General features: G+C 36.6%; 1 protein-coding gene across 15 annotated transcripts; it reads left to right on the top strand.

The window, feature by feature from the left end:
• Positions 1-20254, top strand: LOC148864052 (Tetratricopeptide repeat (TPR)-like superfamily protein). Of its 15 annotated transcripts, none has more exons than XM_088974745.1 (6): positions 2-3041; positions 14557-14619; positions 16962-17042; positions 19222-19319; positions 19444-19547; positions 19801-19829. In XM_088974745.1, exons 1-6 carry the CDS (start codon positions 168-170, stop codon positions 19812-19814), a joined length of 3234 nt encoding a protein of 1077 aa, XP_088830871.1. In that variant the 5' UTR covers positions 2-167; the 3' UTR covers positions 19815-19829. The 15 variants fall into 15 exon arrangements, 9 of the variants coding, with proteins under 9 accessions (XP_088830869.1, XP_088830871.1, XP_088830872.1 ...); XM_088974746.1 differs by lacking the exon at positions 19801-19829 and adding an exon at positions 19652-19743; XM_088974743.1 differs by lacking the exon at positions 19801-19829 and having other exon boundaries at positions 1-3041; positions 19222-19323; positions 19454-19743.
• The last annotated feature ends 753 nt before the right edge of the window (positions 20255-21007 follow it).

The raw sequence follows: 21007 nt of genomic DNA, 5'->3' as shown, positions 1-21007 counted from the left end.
CAGGGCTGATAACACGATGTTCAATTCAGAAGGACGGCTGGGATTGATGAACATCGCCCATTTCTACATCATCTCAAATTCCTATCGGACTGTGTCCGTCTGTTTAATGGCGAAATTTGAACTCTGGTCTCTGTAGTAGAAGAGGGAAAACATGGTCCCCCGACGACATGCGATTGCAAAGCCACCTCCGACACCACCGTGTCACGCTTTCATCAGCATTCTTCACACATTTCTTTCGGCTATTTATTAGCTCCAATTTCTGTCATCTCTCCACCGACGCCTCAGCATCCTCTCCATGGTTTCCCCTCCTTCGAACCTCCATTGCCCGAAACGACTTGCACCTCGGAAAATGCACGCACGCGCGTATCATAAGTTCCCGCCACGACGGCGACCGTTTCCTCATCAACAACCTAATCAACATGTATTGCAAATGTGGTTCTCTATCCTACGCTCGCCACCTCTTCGACCAAAGTCCCGACCGAGACCTTATCACTTGGAATTCTATTCTAGCTGGATACGCGCTTGCGTCTGAATTCGGCTATGATAGTATCGAAGAGGGGTTCCACCTTTTCCGTCTTATGCGCAAGTCTGCTGTTCTTCCAAGCAAACTCACTTTAGCGCCAGTTCTTAAATTGTGCTTACACTCGGGACTTGTCTGCGCTTCGGAAGCTGTTCACGGTTATTCAGTAAAAATTGGTCTCGAATGGGATCTCTTCGTCTCAGGAGCTTTGGTGAGTACCTATTCAAAATTTGGACGAGTTAGAGATGCGCGTGTTTTGTTTGATGGGTTGCTGGACAGAGATGTTGTGCTGTGGAATGTCATGCTTAAAGCTTATGCACAGTCAGGTTTACAAGAAGAGGCATTGACGTTATTTTCAGAATTTCATCGTAGTGGATTACGTCCGGATGACATCAGCATGCATTGTGTTCTTAGCGAGGTTTCTGAAGTTAATTCTACTGAAATTAAGAAGATTGTGGAGCAGATACAAGCTTATGGAATTAAAATGTGCCTTTTTGATGATAATTCAGATGTAATTATGTGGAATAAAACCATTTCTCAGCATTCCCAAGCCGGTGGTTATTGGGAGGCTGTTCAATGCTTTAAGCAGATGAACAAGTCCGGTGTAGGTAATGATAATGTGACATTCATTGTGACCCTTGGTGCTGTCACTGATGCAAACGATCTGAAATTAGGTCAGCAAATTCATGGCATGGTTGTTAAAACAGGTTTTGATTCAGATGTTTCTGTCAGAAACTGTCTCATTAACATGTATGCAAAGATGGGCTTCTTAGATTATGCATGGGGAATTTTTAATGACATGAAAGAATTGGATTTAGTTTCATGGAATTCAATGATATCAAGTTATGCGCAAAAAGGTTTGGGAGAAGAGTCGCTCAACCTCTTCTTGGGTCTATTACGTGAGGGCCTTAGACCAGATCAATTTACATTGGCAAGTGTTCTGCGTGCTTGTTCTGCAACCCCAGAATGCTTCTCTCTTGCCAAACAAATTCATGTTCACACAGTAAAAACTGGTAAAATAGAGCATGCTTTTGTTTTAACTGCACTTATTGATGTTTATGCAAAGAGTGGATACATGAAAGAAGCAGAACTTCTTTTTAATAATACTGACATATTTGATTTAGCTTCTCTGAATGTGATGATGTCTGGTTATATTGCTAATAACGATGGCTTCAAAGCATTGGATCTCTTTTCTCTAATGCACAAGGATGGAAAGAAGTCAGACCAGTTCACATTAGCAACTGCAATTAATGCCTGTGGTTGCTTGGTCTCTTTAGAACAAGGGAAACAAATTCATGCCCATGCAATAAAGGTTGGTTTTGAATTGAATCTATGTGTCAGTAGTGGGATTCTTGACATGTATATTAAATGTGGTGACATTGGGAGTGCATTTGTAGTTTTTGATGGTATCTCTGAGCCTGATGATGTTGCATGGACAGCCATGATCTCAGGATGTGTGGATAATGGAGATGAGGGTCGTGCTTTCTTGCTCTACCAGAAGATGAGGCGCTCTGGGATCCCATCTGATGAATATACCTTTGCAACACTCATCAAAGCCTGTTCTTACGCAACTGCTTTAGAACAAGGGAGGCAAATTCATGCAAACATAGTAAAGTCTGAGTATGTTTCTGATTCTTTTGTTGGGACTTCAATGATAGATATGTATGCAAAGTGTGGGAGCATTGAAGATTCATACAAGTTATTTAAGAGGATGCATGTAAAGAACATTGTCTCATGGAATGCCATGGTAGTGGGTTTAGCACAACATGGTAATGGTGAAGAAACTTTGGATCTTTTCAGAGAGATGATTCATGATGGTGTCAAACCTGATTCAATCACCTTTATTGGAGTCCTTTCAGCTTGCAGTCATTCAGGATTAGTTTCTGAAGCTTATGAATACTTTGATTTGATGTATAAAAGATATGGTATCAAACCAGAAGTTGAGCATTATTCCTGCTTGGTTGATGCACTTGGTCGAGCAGGGCTTGTAAAAGAAGCTGAAAAGCTGATTGAAACAATGCCCTTTGATGCTTCTGCATCAATGTATAGAACCCTGCTCAGTGCTTGTAGGGTTAGAGGGGATGCAGAAACTGGAAAGTGGGTGGCAACTCAACTCTTGGTTTTGGAACCATCTGATTCTTCAGCTTATGTTCTTCTATCAAATATTTGTGCATCTGCCAACCGTTGGGATGAGGTTGTTGATGCTAGGAAGATGATGAAGATGAGGAATGTTAAGAAAGATCCTGGCTATAGCTGGATCGATGTGAAGAACATAATTCATTTGTTTGTAGTGGATGATAGGTCACACCCACAAACAGATGAAATATATGTTAAGGTAGAGGACTTGCTAAGTATGATAAGGGAGGAAGGATATGTACCTGATACAGATTTTGTATTGCTTGATGTGGAAGAAGAGGAAAAAGAGCGTTCTCTTTACTATCATAGCGAGAAGTTGGCCATAGCTTATGGGCTCATAAGTACTGCACCAGCTACAACTATTCGGGTAATTAAAAACCTTCGGGTATGTGGGGATTGCCATAATGCAATAAAATATATATCAAAGGTTACTAGACGTGAAATTGTATTGAGGGATGCAAATCGTTTCCATTACTTTAGGGATGGAATATGCTCTTGTGGTGATTATTGGTAATATTGAAAATTTTCCTACTTTGTTCATTTTTCTTTGCTCTTGTTAGTTGTCATCATTGTATCTTGCTAAAATATATGTTATTTCTTGTACCGTCGGGTGTAGGGGTATATTTGTCATTTTACATCTTATTATGACTGCCCTATAAATAGAAATAGAATGGTGCCATCACTTATTTTTTTTAAGATTAATAAAGAAAAAAATTATTTAATTAGGAAGAAAGTACAATGATTTGGTGACAAGAAGTCACCTCAACTCTTACAAAAACAAAAGCAGAGAAAAAACAAAAATTACAACTTTGGTGGCATTCGGTAGTGTGTAAATATCGTGGACAGGACTGTTTTGGTCTTATCCATGGTAAGATATGGTGTTCTGCTATGTGTGGACGGTCCCCGTCCACAAAATAGCGCGGGCAGGGATGGGCCAAACCCCAATTTATCGTCCACAGTATTTTCTCGTGGATGGTCCACACTATGGTGTGGAGCGTTTGTGGGAAGGTTTCAGTGTAACACACCTGTGTTACATTGGTCTAATTACTCATTTTATTTAATCTTGTAATAATTTTTAAATTTTAATATTTTATCAATAAAATAATAATTTTTAATGTTAATTCTAGCACAAGTCTGATAGTTCTCCTTCTCCACTCTTTTTTTATTATTTAAATATTAAATTTTTAATATTTTATGAATAAAATAATATTTTTAATTATTAAAAAAATGCAATTGTTGCTTACATATTAATTTATTGATGCCTTTTTTCAACTTATTTACCATATAAAATGCAAAAATTAGACATTTATGATTGACTGTGTAGGTCTCCCACACCTACAGAATGCCACCGTGGGTGTGGACTAGTTTGGTCCACACAATCTATCCATAGTTCAGAACAGCTGTGGATTGTGGTGTGGTGTGGACCAATCCACACCCACAAATTTCTCATCCACACTACATAACACCCTTAGACTTATACATTCAAAGTGTTCCATAAGTCATCTCAAAGTTTGCTTTGCTTAAACCTTTGAATTCTGGCAGAAGTAAGACCCACCCTACAATCCTTGAACTGATGACAGCCCCTAACTCTCTATTGCTTTTTGATTTGCCTTAAAAAATTCTCTTATTTCTTTCTTTCTAGACTTCCCAACATATAACAAATGGAACACAAGTCCAAATGATTTTTGATTTGATGCTTCCATGTACCCTCAGCCAACATCTAAAAATCTCCATGTTGTCACTAGGATCTCATCCATCCATGTTAAACAGCTTGAGAAAATAGGCCCACCAAATGATTTTTGATTTGATGCTTCCATGTACCCTCGGCCAACATCCAAAAATCTCCATGTAGTCATTAGGATCCCATCCATCCATGTTGAACAGCTTGAAAAAATAGGCCCAAATACTCCTAATGTAACTGCAATGAATCAGAAGGTGAAGAATAGACTCCTCTTTTGACAAACAAACGGGCATCTACTTGGAAACTGATGGCCTTTCTTTTTCATATTGTCTTGAGTCAGGATACTTCCTATTGAAATGAGCCAAGCAAAAGCCTCCACCCTTGGGGGAACTGGCTTCCCCCAAACTCCTTTAACTATGTAGTCCAACAAGGGAAAAAATAGAATAAAGGAAGAAAAGAGAGAAGAAAAGGAGAAGAGAAGAGAAGGCGGAAGAAGAAGAGAAGTGTTCTATTCCAAAAGTTGTAGCTGGCGACACCTAAGTTGGTATTTATACTTAGGGCGACAACTTATAACAAATAGAAAGGGGAAATATGAGAAATACCCCTACGCTAGTAACATATTACAACGCTCCCCCTTAAGTTGGAGCATATATTTCAATCATGCCCAACTTGTCGTACAACTCATTATGCCATAAATAGTGAAGACCCTTTGAAAGGACATCTGCTAGTTGTTCCTTGGAACTGACATAATGAGTACAAACTTCTTCCTTTTCAAGTTTTTCTCTTATGAAATGCTTGTCAACTTCAATATGTTTGGTCTTGTCATGAAGAATTGGGTTGGTCGCAATATTAATGCCTGCCTTGTTTACACAGTAAAGGGACATTGGACCATCAACAGAAAAGCCCAATTCACCAATTAAATTTTTTACCTAGAGCACTTCGGCAACACCATGAGCCATTAGCTCTATACTTAGTTTTAGCACTAGATCTGTTCAGTACACTTTGCTTTTTGCTCCTCCAAGTGACTAAATTTCTACCAACAAAGGTGCAGTATCCACTAATCGGTTTCCTATCATCAACTGTGTCGGCTCAATCTGTGTCTATGTAAACTTCACTTTCATATGATCATAGTTCTTGAATAATATGCTAGTCCTTGGGTACTTCTTCAGATATTTGAGAACCCTCTTTGTTGCCTTTAAATGGGAAATTCTTGGAGCATGCATAAATTAATTGAGGACACCACCAACATATGCTATATTTGGTCGAGTCATTGATAAGTAAAGAAGTCTTCCTACCAACCTTTAAAACATCTTGACATCTGTCATAGGCTCTCTAGTACAATCACCAGTCTATGGTTTTCATCAATAGGAGAATCTATAAGCTTTGCTCCCAACTTTCCTATATCTTGTAAGAGATCTAGGATATATTTCCTTTGAGAAATGAAGATGCCCTTTTGAGAGTGGACGACCTCAATTCCAAGGAAATAATACAATTGTCTCAAATCCTTAAATTCAAACTACACAACTAGGGATTCTTTGACCTTTTGAATCTTAAGTCCTAGTTCCCTGTAATTACTATGTCATCTACATACACAATCAGGACCACAACATTTTTTTGGTTTCTTTTGACAAATAGAGTGTGGTTAGACTAGCACTGCATGAACCTAATTTGTTGAAGAGCCATGTGAAATCTGCTGAACCAAGCCCTAAGGGATTGCTTCAACCCATATAGGGATTTTTTTTTAGTTTGCAAACTTTCCCTTCACACCCTTGTACTATAAACCCAAGAGGCAACCATCATATATACTTCTTCTTTTGGATCTCCGTTCAAGAAAGCATTTTTAATATCCAGTTTGTGAAGCTCCAATCAAAGTTAACGGCCAAGGATAACATGATCCGAATAGTGTTCAGTTTAGCAATTGGAGCAAATGTTTCTGCATAGTCAACCCCATACTGTGTGTACCCTTTTTTAACTAATCTGGCCTTATACGTCTCAATTGTTCCATTTGCCTTGTGCTTCACTGTGAATACCCACTTACACCCGATTAGCTCCTTGCCTTTAGGAAGATCCATCAACTCCTAGGTGTTGTTTTTTGTCTAGAGCACAAATCTCTTCCTTCATTGCATCTGTTCATTCAGGTATAGATAAGGCTTCTACAACACTTGGGAATGGAGACACAATCAATGGTAGTTAGAAAAGCACGAAATGAGGGTGAGATGTTTACATAGGATAAGAAATGGGCAATAGGGTGCTTAGTAGTACACCATCTAACACCTTTCTTATGAGCAATTTGGACATCAAGATCATTGGTAGAATCATCAATGGCAATTGGCTCAGTAACATCAAGGGGAACAAGGATACTTGGATCTGCCTCCAAGGAGTCAGATGATGTTGGATGCATAGTTTCTGGCTGCTCCACACCCTTTGAACTTAGCTGTCCCTTATGACACCTTAGGAAAGCACAGAATGGAGAAGAGTCAGGAATAAAAGCGAGAGGAACTTGCCTCTCCTCCTCCATACCATTCTCCCCCTGAGGAGAGGCTTGGAAGAAAGGTTTAGACTCAAAAAACGACACATCCATCGATACAAAGTACTTATGTGTGATAGGATTTAAGCATTTATAGCCCTTCTAGGAGGATGGGTAACCCAAAAAATTCATGGGATAGACTTGGTGTCCAACTTACCCTGGTTTGGAGACAAATCATGAACAAAGCATTTACATCCAATGATCCAAACATGTGTAAAGGAATAGAAAACTGAGGAAATTGAGGAAATAGGAACTGATGTGGGGCCTTATATTGTAAGAAACATGATGGCATGCGATTGATAACTTAAGTTGCGACTATTACAACATCAACCCAGAATTGCTTGGGAACATTCATCTGTAACATCATACTATGGGCAACTTCAAGAAGATATTGGTTCTTCTTTTCTACAACATCATTTTGTTGCGGTGTTTTGGCACAAGAGCTTCGATGAAGAGATCCATGAGATGTAAAAGTTCAGCTAAGCCATGATGAAAGTATTCTTTCACATTATCTGATTGGAAAATTTGTACAACATGGAATTAAGTAGAAACCATGCGATGAATATCTTTCACAATTTCGGTACCTCTTCTCTAGAATGCATAGGATATATCCAATTATATATGGAATAATCATCAATGTGGTTGATAAAGTACTTTTATCCGCCCTCATTGGGTATGTTCATTGGCTCAAACATTAGAAAACACAACATGAGAAGGCAAAAAAAATATATGTATATATTAAATTTGTTCTACAATGCTTAATCAATTGACATGTTTGACATTGCAATCCAATGATAGACACAAACTTAAATAGTTCAGGAAACACAACATTCGAAGACTCAAAGGACAAATGACCAAGGCGATTATGCCATAACCATACTTGACTTTTAGTAGATTGATTCACTGGCTAACTCGTAAGACTCACAAGAGCTGAGGTCGTAGGACCAGCTTTATTCTCCAAGATGTAGAGGCCATCAACCATATCTCCTTTACCAATTGTCCTCCTGGAGGCCTAAATCCTGAAAAATACAAGAACAAGGAAAAAAGGTTAAACAATAGTTTAGGGATTGAGTAATACTACTAATGGACAACAAGTTAATAGGAAGTTTGGGAACATGAAGGGTATGGGGTAAAACAAGTCCATCCGGAAGGGATACAAATCCATGACCAGCAATAGTGGAGAATGACCCATCAGCTAGTCTCAATTTGTCCTACCGGAGAGAAGGGTGTAGGTTTGAAATAAATTTGACTTACTAGTCATATGATTTGATGCCCTTAAGTCAATGATCCAAGGGGAATTTGAAATAGAGGTAGACACATGAAATGCATAAATACTTTTACCTAAGGTAGAAGCAAAGGAGGTAGAAGGGGGAGAAGCCGGCCTATCCATTTGTCCAAGGGTCCTATCATACAGTTCCAAGTGATCTCTGAAGGAGTTAATGATGTCTTCCTTAGGGTTAGAACCAACAGAATGCTCTTAAGAAGTGCCAATAGTCAAGTTATTTGATTGAGAATCTTGTGTAGTTAGATTTGTAGAGGTAAGTTTCTTTTGAGTAGGATTCCTTGATCTATCTTGGTTTTTGGTTGCCTACTTGGGCTTCCCAACAGGTCTCTTTGGTGTCTCTAGACCTTTGGCAATGAGTACACCATGGTTTATCCCTGTCATTATTTTCCCTTGATTCACCCTTTTTCATTCCAGTGTTGCCCCCTCTTGCAGCTAGGGTAACTGGCTGCTCGCCCTTAGAAGCATTTATTAGATTTATTCTACTCTCTTCAGATTGAACCAAGGCATATACCTTCTATACTGAAGGAAGTTCACTACTTCCAATATCTGCACCTGAAGTGGTTCATAAATTGGATTCAGCCTCAACAAGAAAGCAAACACTCTTTTTTTTTTTTTTTTTTTGATAAATAGCAAACAAAGCAAACAAACATTCATTGTTGGGAGACAAGTTTTTTATAGGCTTTAGCATCCTCATAATTCTTCCATTCAGTGCCCTCATAATGGTCCAACTCCTTCCATACAGAGGTAAGGGCTGAATAGTACGCAAATAGGCTATGGTTTCCTTGCTTACAAGTAGATGATTCTGCTTGGAGCTGGTAAATCTTAGCATAATGTCTCTGTTCTAAGTAGGTTGCTTTGGCTTGTTCCCAAATCTCAAAAGCTGTATCAGTCCATAAGAAGTTTTTCTTTACATGGGGCAGCATGGAACCCAAAAGTCATGACATAACCACGTTGTTTTCTTGGTCCCATCTATCATGTTCAGTTGTACCAGATTTTGGTTCTTTGACCTTCCCGTTTATGTAACCAGCTTTCCTCCTATCCGTGACATATAGTTTAATTCCTTTGGACCGCTCTGGATAATTTAGTCAATCAAAGGGGGGAAAGAGACAACTCAGAGAAGAAAAGGAGAAGAGGAGGAAGAAGAAGAGAAGTGTTCTATTCTAAAAGTTGTAGCTGGTGGCACCGAAGTTGGTATTTATACTTATGGTGACAACTTATAACAAATAGAAAGGGGAAATACCAAAAACATCCCTATGCTAGTAACATAACATATTACAACAAACTAAATCAAACTCTACCTGATTTTTGGACAAAACAATGTATAGAGATTTACTAGTAAATCTTCCATTTCTATTTTCTTTCCACCATCTATCATCTGGAATTGAAAAACATACTTCCACCTCTTGAAGCTTCACCAACAGCCCTGCACATTCCTCTATTTCTCAATCAAACAAAGGTCTTCTGAATTTAGGACACCACACCACTGCCCCATTGCGGAATTCATAGCATTGAGAAATAGTACACCCTTCTTGCTTAGACTGTAAAGCCTAGGACATAACTCACACAGCTTTCTAACCCCAATCCAGTCATCCTCCCAAAATCTCACACTTGAACCATTTCCCACATTCCAATTAAAGAAAGGTTGAACCAGAGAGTTGAACTTCATGATCCCTTTCCAAACACTCACCCCATAGGGAGATCGGATTTCTCTTACATCCCACCCAAAATTCACCACTCCATATTTGCAAGCCACCACCCTTCTCCGTAGAGCTTCCCTCTCTCTACCAAACCTCCAAACCCATTTCCCCAACAAGGCCTTATTAAAAGTTCCCACCTTTCTCACTCCCAAACCCACATCCCTCTTGGCCCTACAAACCAGGTCCCAACTCACCAAATGATATTTCCTTTTCTCCACCTTTAGTTTCTAGAGAAAATCTCTCTGTAACTTTTCAATTTCTTCATGCACCGAAACTGGAGCCTTCAGCAAGGACAAGTAGTAAATGGGTAAATTGGAAAGGACACTCTTTATTAAAGTGATTCTCCCCCCACCCAAAGGAGAGGTATTTGCCTTTCCAACCTGCTATGTTCAATGCAGTCAATAACAGGCTTCCAAACATGTGGGGCTGCAGCCCTAGCCCCAATGGGGAGCCCAATATAAGAGAAAGGGAACTCTCCAATGAGGGACCCTAAAGCTCCAACACATTCCTCCAAGCAGGCCTGCTGAATCTCTTCTACCCCAATCATCACACTCTTGCTTAGATTTATTTTTAGCCTCAAGAGCAGTTGGAAGCTTTTGAGGATTCTTCTTTGGTTGTAAGCTTGTTCTACAGATGCATCCATGAAGATCAAAGTGTCATCAGCATATTGAAGATGCGATAAGCTCTCAGGTCCAATCTTGAAGCTAGCCAATAAACCTGATTATACTCCTCTATTCAATTACTTACTCAATACTTCCACTACTAAAGCAATCAGCAAGAGGAATAAGGGATCCCCTTGCCTCAAACCCCTTGATGCCTCAAAGAATTTTGTTGACACTCCATTAACCAAAGCTGAAAAAGATACAGATGAGATACATGCAAACATCTAGATTCTCCATTCTCCCCAAAACCCATCCTACTTAGCACTTCCTCCAAAAAAAACCCCATTCTACATGGTCATACGCGTTTTCCAAATCAATTTTGCAAATTACTCCACCTTCCCCACTTCTTATTCTTGCATCCACACATTCGCTAGCAATCAGAATTCCATCCAAAATCTGATGCCCATATACAAAAGCCATCCGAGTGGGACCCACCACTATATGAAGAACCTCTTTTAGCTTTGTTTATAGCACCTTGGCAATGATTTTGTATTGACTTGATATCAAACTAATATGCCTAATTTTTACCAAAAATAGAAAAAAAACTAATAGGGCTAAAGCCCTTCACCTGGCTGCACCTACAACTTTGGAATAAGCGCAAAGTGGCATTATGCACTCTTACTACCTTTCTACATATTATATGCCACTCTTACTACTAGTGATATAAAATGTGTGCCTCAGGTGCGTCTAGGTGCACAAGCAAGACATGTTTTAAGGTTTGTGCTTCACTTAGGTCTAGGTGCAGCCTCTTTAAAGAGGCGCATGTGCCTGGTATGCCTAGGCATGCACCTAGTTCGGCTTGTGCCTTAGTCTAGGCATGACCCTTTGTTAAATTTTGTGTTTCTTTTTTTGTATTTTTTTAGGCAAGGTGGTTGGTTTAGGGGCTCATGAGTTGGAGTTATGAGCATTCCATTTTAGCTAATATCTCACCTCTCTCGAGTATTCTCCTTCTCTCTCTCTCTCTATCTATCTCTTCCCCTTCTCCTCCCTCTCTTTTGGTTCACCTCTCCATTTCGCTCTCCCTTCTTCCCCCTTCTCTAATCCCCCCTTATTCTCCTTTTCATAATCTATAATGGTTAGGGATGGGTGTTCCTCCTCGTCCACTCTCAACCGAAGGGAAGGTCTCTCTGGTTAGGGCTTAGGGGTGCATAGACCTGGTAAGGTTTCACTCTCCCTTCTTGAGTTATGTTATTCTAGGGTTTTCCTCTTTTGGTCTTGGTGAGACTGGAAGAGTTCAGTTGGTTGTGGTTGGGTGGGTGTTGAAGGATTTTTTTTTTAAATCCAAATAATATTTAAATAATTTATAACCCAAATAAGTGGGTTGCATAACTACAACTTCTTTGTATAAAAAAGAAAAGAAAGAGATAAATGTATTGTTGTAGAGTTTCTCAATTGTATTTTCTTTTTTCTCCTCATTCTTGTACATTTGATGTAAAATAAATGCAAATGAAAAGTTCTTTTTTTTTAGAAGTGTACTCTATTGTTCTTTTCTTTTGTTTTATGCATTCATTTTTCCAAGTTAGAATCAAAAGGTGTTCTCTACTTTCTTGTGGAGATGTAATCAAGGGGAACGATCCATATGATTCCTTGAATGGTAAAAACCCAGTAACTTGATTGAGTGAATTATGTTGCATGATAATTTATTAAAATTTTCACACTAACAGTGGGTGAGAAGGAAACGATCGCCAATGGTGGTATAGTTATTTTTTATGCTATTTTTCTTGTTCCTATTGTTTGTTATTTTTATGCTATGTTCATGTTCTTTTGTGTTTGGGTTGTTCCAGTGATTTAAAAAGGTGTGCTTGAGGTGCGCCTAGGCACACAGACGAGGCACATTTTAAGGTAGGTGCCTTGCCTAGGTCCTAGGCGCAACCCTTTCAAAAGGTGCACACTTGGTGCGCTTGGGCATGCGCTTGATGCACCTTGCTTCTCAGCCCAGGCGTGCGCCTTTTGAAAATTTGACACTTTTTTGCTTTTTTTGAACCTAGCGACTAGGCCGGGGGCTCTGCCCTCAGACCCCCATGCCACAACCCTCGAGGCAAGCCCAAACAAGTCCATGTTAAGTTCTTAAATCCTTAGTTCTCACACAAAAAAATAATGATTTTATAACTTTAGTTGCTTTTTAAGATCTTTTAGTAGGATGAATGAATGAACAACATTACCAAATAGGGGGTTCACAGAGCTTCGGTGAGCGAGCGAATTAAAATTATAAAATTATTTGGTAATGTTGTTCATTCACTCGTCCTACTAAAATATCTTCTTAAAAAGCAATTAAAATTATAAAATCATTATTTTTTGTGTGAGAACTAAGAATTTAGGACCCTAACATGGACTTGTTTGGGCTTGCCTCGAGGGTCGTGGCACAAAGGTGGCTTGTAGAATCAGGAATGTAATATGTTTTACATCACATTAGCTACTTTAAGTAATTCAATTGAGTAAAAAAAGAGATTGTGAGTCTTACATGCTAGAAAATGTTTGATTTTATTTTTAATTTCACATTTGAATATGCTTTACATGTTATGTTTATGTATTTTAATTTTAGATAATAGGTTTTTTAAAACATTTATTTTAAAATTTAAAGTTTTTAATATTTTTGCTTTTTTGCTTTTTTGCATTTTTTATTTTTTTGGCATTTTTAAAAAATTTTCTGACTTTTTTTTTATTTTTAGCATTTTTTTTTTTATTTTTGCACCTTACTTCAAAAAGGCACATGCCTAATGCACAAATTGACCCCTGTGCCTTGCACTTCTAAAACCCCTGTGCCTTGCCTAGGATTCCATAGACCTATTTCCTATCTGCATTGTTGCAGCTGAAGTTCCAAATTTGCCAGCTCCCCATCTCTCTCTCTCTCTCTCAGATTTTTTTGTTGTTTGTTCTTTTTTCTTCTTTTCATTTATTTCCCCCTTTTTGATTTGGCTTAAGGATTTCTCTTTTACATTTGGATTTTTTGTTTGCTTGTCTAAAATCACAAGCGAACTTAATGCAAACTTGTTACATCCCTATGATAAGGTTTGTAATTCTTTTTCCTTTTTTGTTTTTCTTTTATTAGGGTTTAAGTTACGCGATTCCAGTCCTGTTGCTTGCTCTCTAGATGCATCCATGTATTTTGTTTTTACTTTATTGTTGCTCCTTCCTTTTAGTTTACCTCTGTTGGTTGAATTCCAGTTTTGTGAATCCTGATGTTTTGCTATACTAACTAAAGTTTGCCTTCTAAGTGCATCCATGTAATTTGTTTTTCACTTTATTGTTGCTTCTGCCTTTTAGCTTGTCTCTGTTGCTTGAATTCCAGTTTTCTGAATCCTGATCTTTTGATGTGCTAACTAAATTAGTTTGTTAGTTCTACATTCTCAAATTTTAATAATTATTGAAGTTATGCTATCCTGATTATTTGGTTAAAAATATTAACAATTCTAACTAGATTAGTTTGTTAGTTGTATATACTCAGATTTCCTGTTCTATTTTTTCAGGGTTTGCGGTATTCTATCATGATTATTGTTGCTTCTTATTTTGTTAGTTGTATATACTCAGATTTCCTGTTCTATTTCTTTTAGGGTTTAAGGTATTCTATCATGGTTATTGTTGCTTCTTCCTTTTAGTTTATGTTTATGGCTTTAATTCCAGTTTTGAGATCGTGATTTGTTGATAAGATTCTTTTGTTGTTTCCCTTCTTTTAAACTAGTAATATTTATAATTAAATTTGTTAATTTGTTGGTTGTACATACTCAGCTTTTTTATGCTTTTTGAAGTTTTAAACTCATTTTTTTTAATATTATCGTGATTTATTTATAGATCCACTCACATGGTTTCTACCTTATATCATGGTGGGTGGTTTCAAGCTTTTTTTTTTTTTTTTTCATTTACTTCAAGCTTCAGATTCTGGTTTTCTTTAAAATTGGGGTATGTTGGGCATTTTGGTATCTTTTATTAGTTCCTTTTATTTTTCAAGTTTTTATGTCTGAAATTTCTTGATCATTTTATCTATTTTCCTTACATTCAATATGCTTTTTCTAGACAATAAGTAGGTTATAGATCTCTTGGCTTTCTTCAGGGTTTCCTATCCATTGATTCATCCATAGAACCACTAAGCAAACCAAAATGGGAAGTTCTGAAGGTATGGCTCTCTCTATTTTCAGTCTTCACCATGTCTATTTTTCTATTTCCTTTTTCTTTTTTCTTTTTTTTCCTGTAAATGCTTCTATGGTATGAGAGGAATGAAAATGGAAAACTTGCACACAACTATAGTATTTCCTCTAAGTTGAATAGCCACACTCTATTTTTTCAACATCAACCCTTTCATTAATAAAATCATGTAAGATGTTATGGGATGCTAGCTTCATTGTTTTTATTGCTGTGATTGCCAATGGCTAGTTTGATTGATCTTGCCATCATATATCTGGTATGGAACTGTATCTATTATATCAAAAGGTTCTTGTACAACTGAGTTGAGGTATTACCCTTGTTTCTATAAGAATTCGGAAATGTGGCAGGGTTGGCTAGACTGAAACTTTATTTTATTTTCATCTTCTACTATAATTTTTAGAACCTTTTATTTTTATGGTTTCAAATCTTTTGGAACTTGTTGACTGCCATAGCATAGGATTAGTGGGATTGAACCAGTTGTAGTTGCTGCAATCCTCACAATGAAGTTTAGCAAGGGAGGCTTTCAGTTCTGTTGAAGACACAGTAAATTTTAATCCTTTATCTAGAAATGTTCACTCACTCTCTCTCTCTCTCTCTCTCTCTCTCTCTTTCTCTCTCTCTCTCTCTCTCTCTCTCTCTCTCTCTCTCCGTGAGACACGAATATACTCACACATTTAGAAAACAACTTTGGATCTTCTATGCACCATGAACCTTTAGTTTGTGAGGCATTTTAAAGAAAATCTGGTTAGGCTGTATTTAGGTTGCAGCTGAAACAAAATTCCCAAATCTGTATGAGATTTTACAGTATGGAACTGGAAAAGCCACTATAAATCTAGAAATTTTCAGATTTGGAAGCAGGGGAGGGCCAGTGGTAGAATTTGATTTCATTTTTTTGGTTATTGGTGTGAAATTTTCTGAGTGTGCAGGCTTCTATAACAGAAGCATCAGTGGAAGGACTGAAAGGTTGCATGACTGAAAAAGGACACAGACCCGACTAATGTGGAGGGTCAGGAGGACAGCTCTGTATTATCTTTCCCATCTGTCTTGGTGAATTGGCCTCAACATTGTCTTAACATGATCCCCTTCTTAACTTCTTTCTTTTTTATTAACAAAAAAGGTTGACATGCTGGATATACTTGTTGAAAATGTTATTCAAAAATAGGGACAGTTGGAATTGGTTCATCTTTTTTGATTTTCTTGTTTTTGCTTTTTACTGATATTTTATTTGCTTTTGCTATGTGGTATTTCAAATGCATATCCTCTTACGCATCTGTACACATTTAGCAAGGTAGGAAATGGAATAAAATCTAAAATATGGAAATCTTTCTTCATTTCTTTCTCTTATTTGACAAGGCAGTGAATGAAAACTCAAACTAAGCCTTGTCCCAACCATATAGAACTGTCTACATGAATCTGGTTCCACTATTCTACTCAATTCAGCTACATCCTTTGTTAAATTATGGACCCTTATATCATTTCTCACTACTTCAATGCAATCCCTTTCCTTTTTGGCCTGCCCCTTGCCCCTTTAGACCCTTCAACCTGTAACTGATCACTTCTTTTAATTAGGTGCTTTAGATGTCAAAATTAAGAATGACGAAGAAAATCTAGATGTTCTTCAATGAATTTTGAATTTACTAATTTTTAAAGTTTGATTGGTAAATTGATACTATCATGTCTGGACTCTGGACATCTCCGAAAGTCCTAAGGACCAAGTAAAATCAACTTGAAGATAAAGATGGGAAAGATGGTTATTTAAGCAAATTTTCTTTGGAGGGGGTTGAGTGGGAACAGTGGGTGGTCTTCATACATGCAGGTTAATGGTTAGTGGTTTAGTACATCAAGAACCATCAATTCTTAGGCCCATGATATCAAACTCTTGCAAACTACACCACTAAGCAACTAATAATTTTTGCAATTAAATTTTTTTTACTAAAAGGTTATCTTTCACAGGTATTTTATACTGTTAAGATTTCAAAATTCATCAATTATCTTCTGAAATATGGAAAACTGTTTCATAGATTCTAACCAGAATTGTGAAATTCAGGGATGTGGTCATTTTCTAGGATTTGTGGACTGTATTTACTTGAATGCTCCCACTGTGTTGCAACTTGACAATGTGTTTGGGTGATCTAATATCCATCAAGAATACCAAGTACTTCAACTGAACCTTGCTTGTGGTTTTTTCACTTTTATCTTCTTTTTATAAAAATTAGTATTGTTTTCTTTAAATGACTTGCTTTTATCTGGAATTTCCTTGATAAAAGAATTCTGCTTCAAGTTTTTCTCTTTGTAATTCCTTTTCCCATGCAGTTGGACAGATTGTGTCTTGTGGAACCCTTATTTACGGATGGAAACTGCTACCAGGATTTTGTCTGCGTTGAAAATGCAAAGGTAATGAAGTAATGATGTCCTTTATGGATACCTGGTTAGATGATTATGCTTTTTCCACAGTATTTATTTCTCCTCTCTCTCTCTCTCTCTCCACATATCTATATCTATATCTATATCTATCTATCTATCTATCTATCTATATATATATATATATATATATATATATATATATATATATATATATATATATATATATATATTGCACTAAACATATTTGTATTTGCACTCTTCCCAAACTGAGCCTAAGGCTGCATTTGGTTGTAGTGCAAATTTAGTTGCATGAATGCAAAACCACGGTAGTGCAAATGATTTGGGTGCAAATTCTGTTTTATTTTTGTTTAAAATTTTACCTTATTCTGTTTGATTGCAGCACAAATGAAGTAAAACAAGACCTGAAGCAGAATAAAGTAAAACCCAAAATAAAATAAAACCAGAATTTGTATTATTTTCATTTGCATTCCCATGCATTTCTACTAGTGCAAATAAAATTGCACTGCAACCAAACACGGCCTAAGGTGAAAAGTATTTAATGCAATGATCAAGTAAGTCTATTGAATGCTCTCCCTTCTCTATAACAACCTCAAATTGGAAAAGTTTAGCTGGAGCCTGAGCAGTCATGGGTAGCAGAACCGCATCTTAGATTGGATGAATTGAAGCTTTCTTGAAACTTAAAAGGTTCTCAGAACTAGCCCTTGTTTCTTTTAATTGGTTCCTTTTTCAACAAGCTTTTAGTTTCTTAATAACTGTTACTGTAACTTGAGTCTCCAGAAAGAGATGAGTTTCCAAGATTCTCTAATAATGTAAGTTTTGTTGATATTATGTGAAAGAATCCACCATAAATATTTTGTGCAACTGGAAACAATGAATTTTCATCCTCTTCTCCAATAATCCCCACAGGAACAGTTCCCGTGTTTGAAATGGTGGAATCTAGTCATGTCAAGCATGACAATCTCGTGAGAGTAAATCCTAGAGATGAGTTTTGTTGCTGTATACCAGTTGATTGCCTTTAAGCTTTGGATTTAAATATGCGTATCTTATCCTATATCTACCTTATAACTTTTTTTTTTCTATATCCAGATTATAACTAATTAACTAACTAAGCTTATCTTAATTTTAAAATATAAATTAACTGTAAAATAAATCAATGACACCTTAGATAAATTAGATTAATTGAATTTAGTTAACCTCCAAGTTCAAATCAATCTCATTCAAAAGATTAGATTACATCCAATTATTAACGTCTCAATTTTTTCTATATTTTATAAACTGGCCCCATCCTACCTTTCATCTTTTAGGCTTTCTCCGCCCATGCTTAGTACAGGCCCCCTACTCTATGGTAATTTAACCCATTTTGGAGAATTAGAATGTGATATCTTTGAGCTATCTAACAGATTGTTGGAGCATCTCATCCTGCATGCCACCATCTATCTGCTTTTACACTTTTACAGGTTGTATATGTAAACCAACACCATCATCTTTTCTCTTTCATTCAATTTGGTATCTTTTTTATGAAAAAAAAAATATGATTTTTTTTAAAAATGCACATTTTTATATTTTTTATAAAAATGTTTGACAATTTGATTAGTTATACATATATAATCTACCAATTGACAGTCTTCTTGCCTGTGCTTAGCATGGCCCCCCTCTACTAGTATATATATTAAAGCAAAGGGCCTGCTTTCACTGGGTGCAAAATGGAACCTACTGGTGCGAGTAAACTGATTCCCCCATGTGCAATTAATCCATCCATGTGAATCTCTCTCTCTCTCTCTCTCTCTCTCCCTCGTCTTTCCATTTCCATCTCTCTCATTTCGTTGTATCTCTCCCTCAATTGAGAGTTCTCTGTCTAGATGCTGAAGGGTTCTCTGTTGCTGAAGTGATTTTAGCAATCCTAAAACTAATTTTGGAGGGGTTTTGTGGGTTTGTTTTTTTCCCTCCTTTGTTAGGGTTTAACAATGGAGGGTTTGCATTTGTCCTTTTTTCTCTGATCAAATACAGGGGTTTTCTTCTTTCTTCTCTTATTCTTCTCATTCTCATATTTTTCCATCCTTTAATTTTTTCCCCTTTTATTAGGGTTTAATGACGAAGGGTAGGGTGCTATATAGACATGTTTTCTGGAATGTTCTTACTTTCTATTGTGTGTTCTTGTTGTATTTTTATTCCTTCGGGTTTATGTTAGGGTTTCATTACAATCTGGTTTGGTTCCATAAAGACAGTGAAGACGTCCGAGTTACATGTTCATCTCCAAATTCGGCCTTATATATGGAGAATGGAACTGTGGGTACTTATACATCCCCTCTTTTCCTTCTTTGGTAACATTTTTTTTTTTTGATCATAGATGAGTTTTTGCTCTTCTCTCTCTCCCTCCCTCTTTCTCATAGGATTTATTGTTTGATTTAAGTATGTTTCAGGCATCAGTTTCAGAACCAAGCAATGAGCCTTTTAAGGTCCTCGCTTCCTCCTCCGGCCTTGCTTTTTTCCCTTCTTTTTTCTTTCCTCTTCTAGGTAATTATTTGTTGCTTTTAAGTTTTGTATTTTGGTTCCAATAGAGATGGGATTCAATTATTTATAGGTTGGGTTCTACTTCAATTCTTGTGGTTTTGATGTAGATCAGTGAGAATTTGGCCAGAATGGTTATCATTTACAGATTGCGCTTGACACCTGAACATAATCCGATTCAAGAGGCAGCTTTTTCTTAAGATTTATGAGGTTTTTATTTGCATGTCATTTTAACTCCTGCCCTTCTTGATATTGTCAGTATGCCACCGGTAGTGAAATTTTCAAACATATATGCAAAATTGAAGAGAAGGCTCTCTCTCTCTCTCTCTCTCTCTCTCTCTCTCTCCTTTGATATTTTTCCTTTTTTTCTTATTTCTTTTTGAACTTTCCTGGTGAAATATTTCTACTAGCAACGTATCTCAGGTGTCAATTACTATCATGGTTAAGTCAATAATTGTTTAGAAAACCCCATTTTTTATGAATAGCTGTCACCCTTTCTCTGAGTGAATCTAATCTATTTTTTACTCCTATGCAAGAAATCTGTCATAGAGATTTGAAGCAAGAGAACACATCATTGTATGGAGGCCCGAACCAGGCTTAAAAAATTTGCGGTTTCAGTTATTCAAAAGTCAATAATTGATCACAAGAGAAGAAAATGTAATAAACAATAATATTTCCTGTTTAGTTTAATCTGCATATAGTCATCTCTACTATATTCAAGGCCTAAATCAATGGTGGGAGCTGCTACTACAGATATTTCCCTGGCAAGAATACGACAGGGTAATTTCATAAATTTGTCTATTTCTATGGACAAATCGATAAATGCATCCAAGCTTATATGTTTAGTTGGAAATGTGCAATTCATAATTCCAGGGTTTCATTTGATTTTGTTTTTCCAATTGGGTTTCTGACAAAAATTTACAGTTCCTTATCTATCTATCTATCTATCTATCTACTACTATATATAACAGCAGTGAAGAAATTTTCTCCTTTTTCAAATTTTTTATTTTTTTATTGTCATTTTTAAACAATCAATGAGATGCATATATATATATATATATATATATATATATATATATATATATATATATATAACACAGCAGTGAAGAAATTTTCTCCTTTTTCAAATTTTTTATTTTTTTATTGTCATTTTTAAACAATCAATGAGATGCTCTCCTTGCCCATAAAAGATTATGTAAAATCTCTCTTACACACACCTTCCTAATTACCTAAATTATATCATCTCCCAAAATTTCTCATAAACTATCTCCCCCAGTATTCCCCACTCTATCATAAATTATTTCTAATTCCTATTTATTTCCTAAATTATCTCTAATTTAGTATAGATTTTCTCTCCTAAATTATCTCTAATTCCTATTTATCCTCTCCCCCACATTTTATCCCTATCTAACTAGAGAAAAATTGAATTAAAAAATTAAAAAAATATTTAAATAATCTAACAAAAT

This window comes from Nelumbo lutea, chromosome 3, assembly GCF_056320005.1.
Source record: "Nelumbo lutea isolate HS-2025 chromosome 3, American lotus-T2T, whole genome shotgun sequence".
Classification (NCBI taxonomy): domain Eukaryota; kingdom Viridiplantae; phylum Streptophyta; class Magnoliopsida; order Proteales; family Nelumbonaceae; genus Nelumbo; species Nelumbo lutea.
This window is presented reverse-complemented; position numbering and strand designations above follow the sequence as displayed.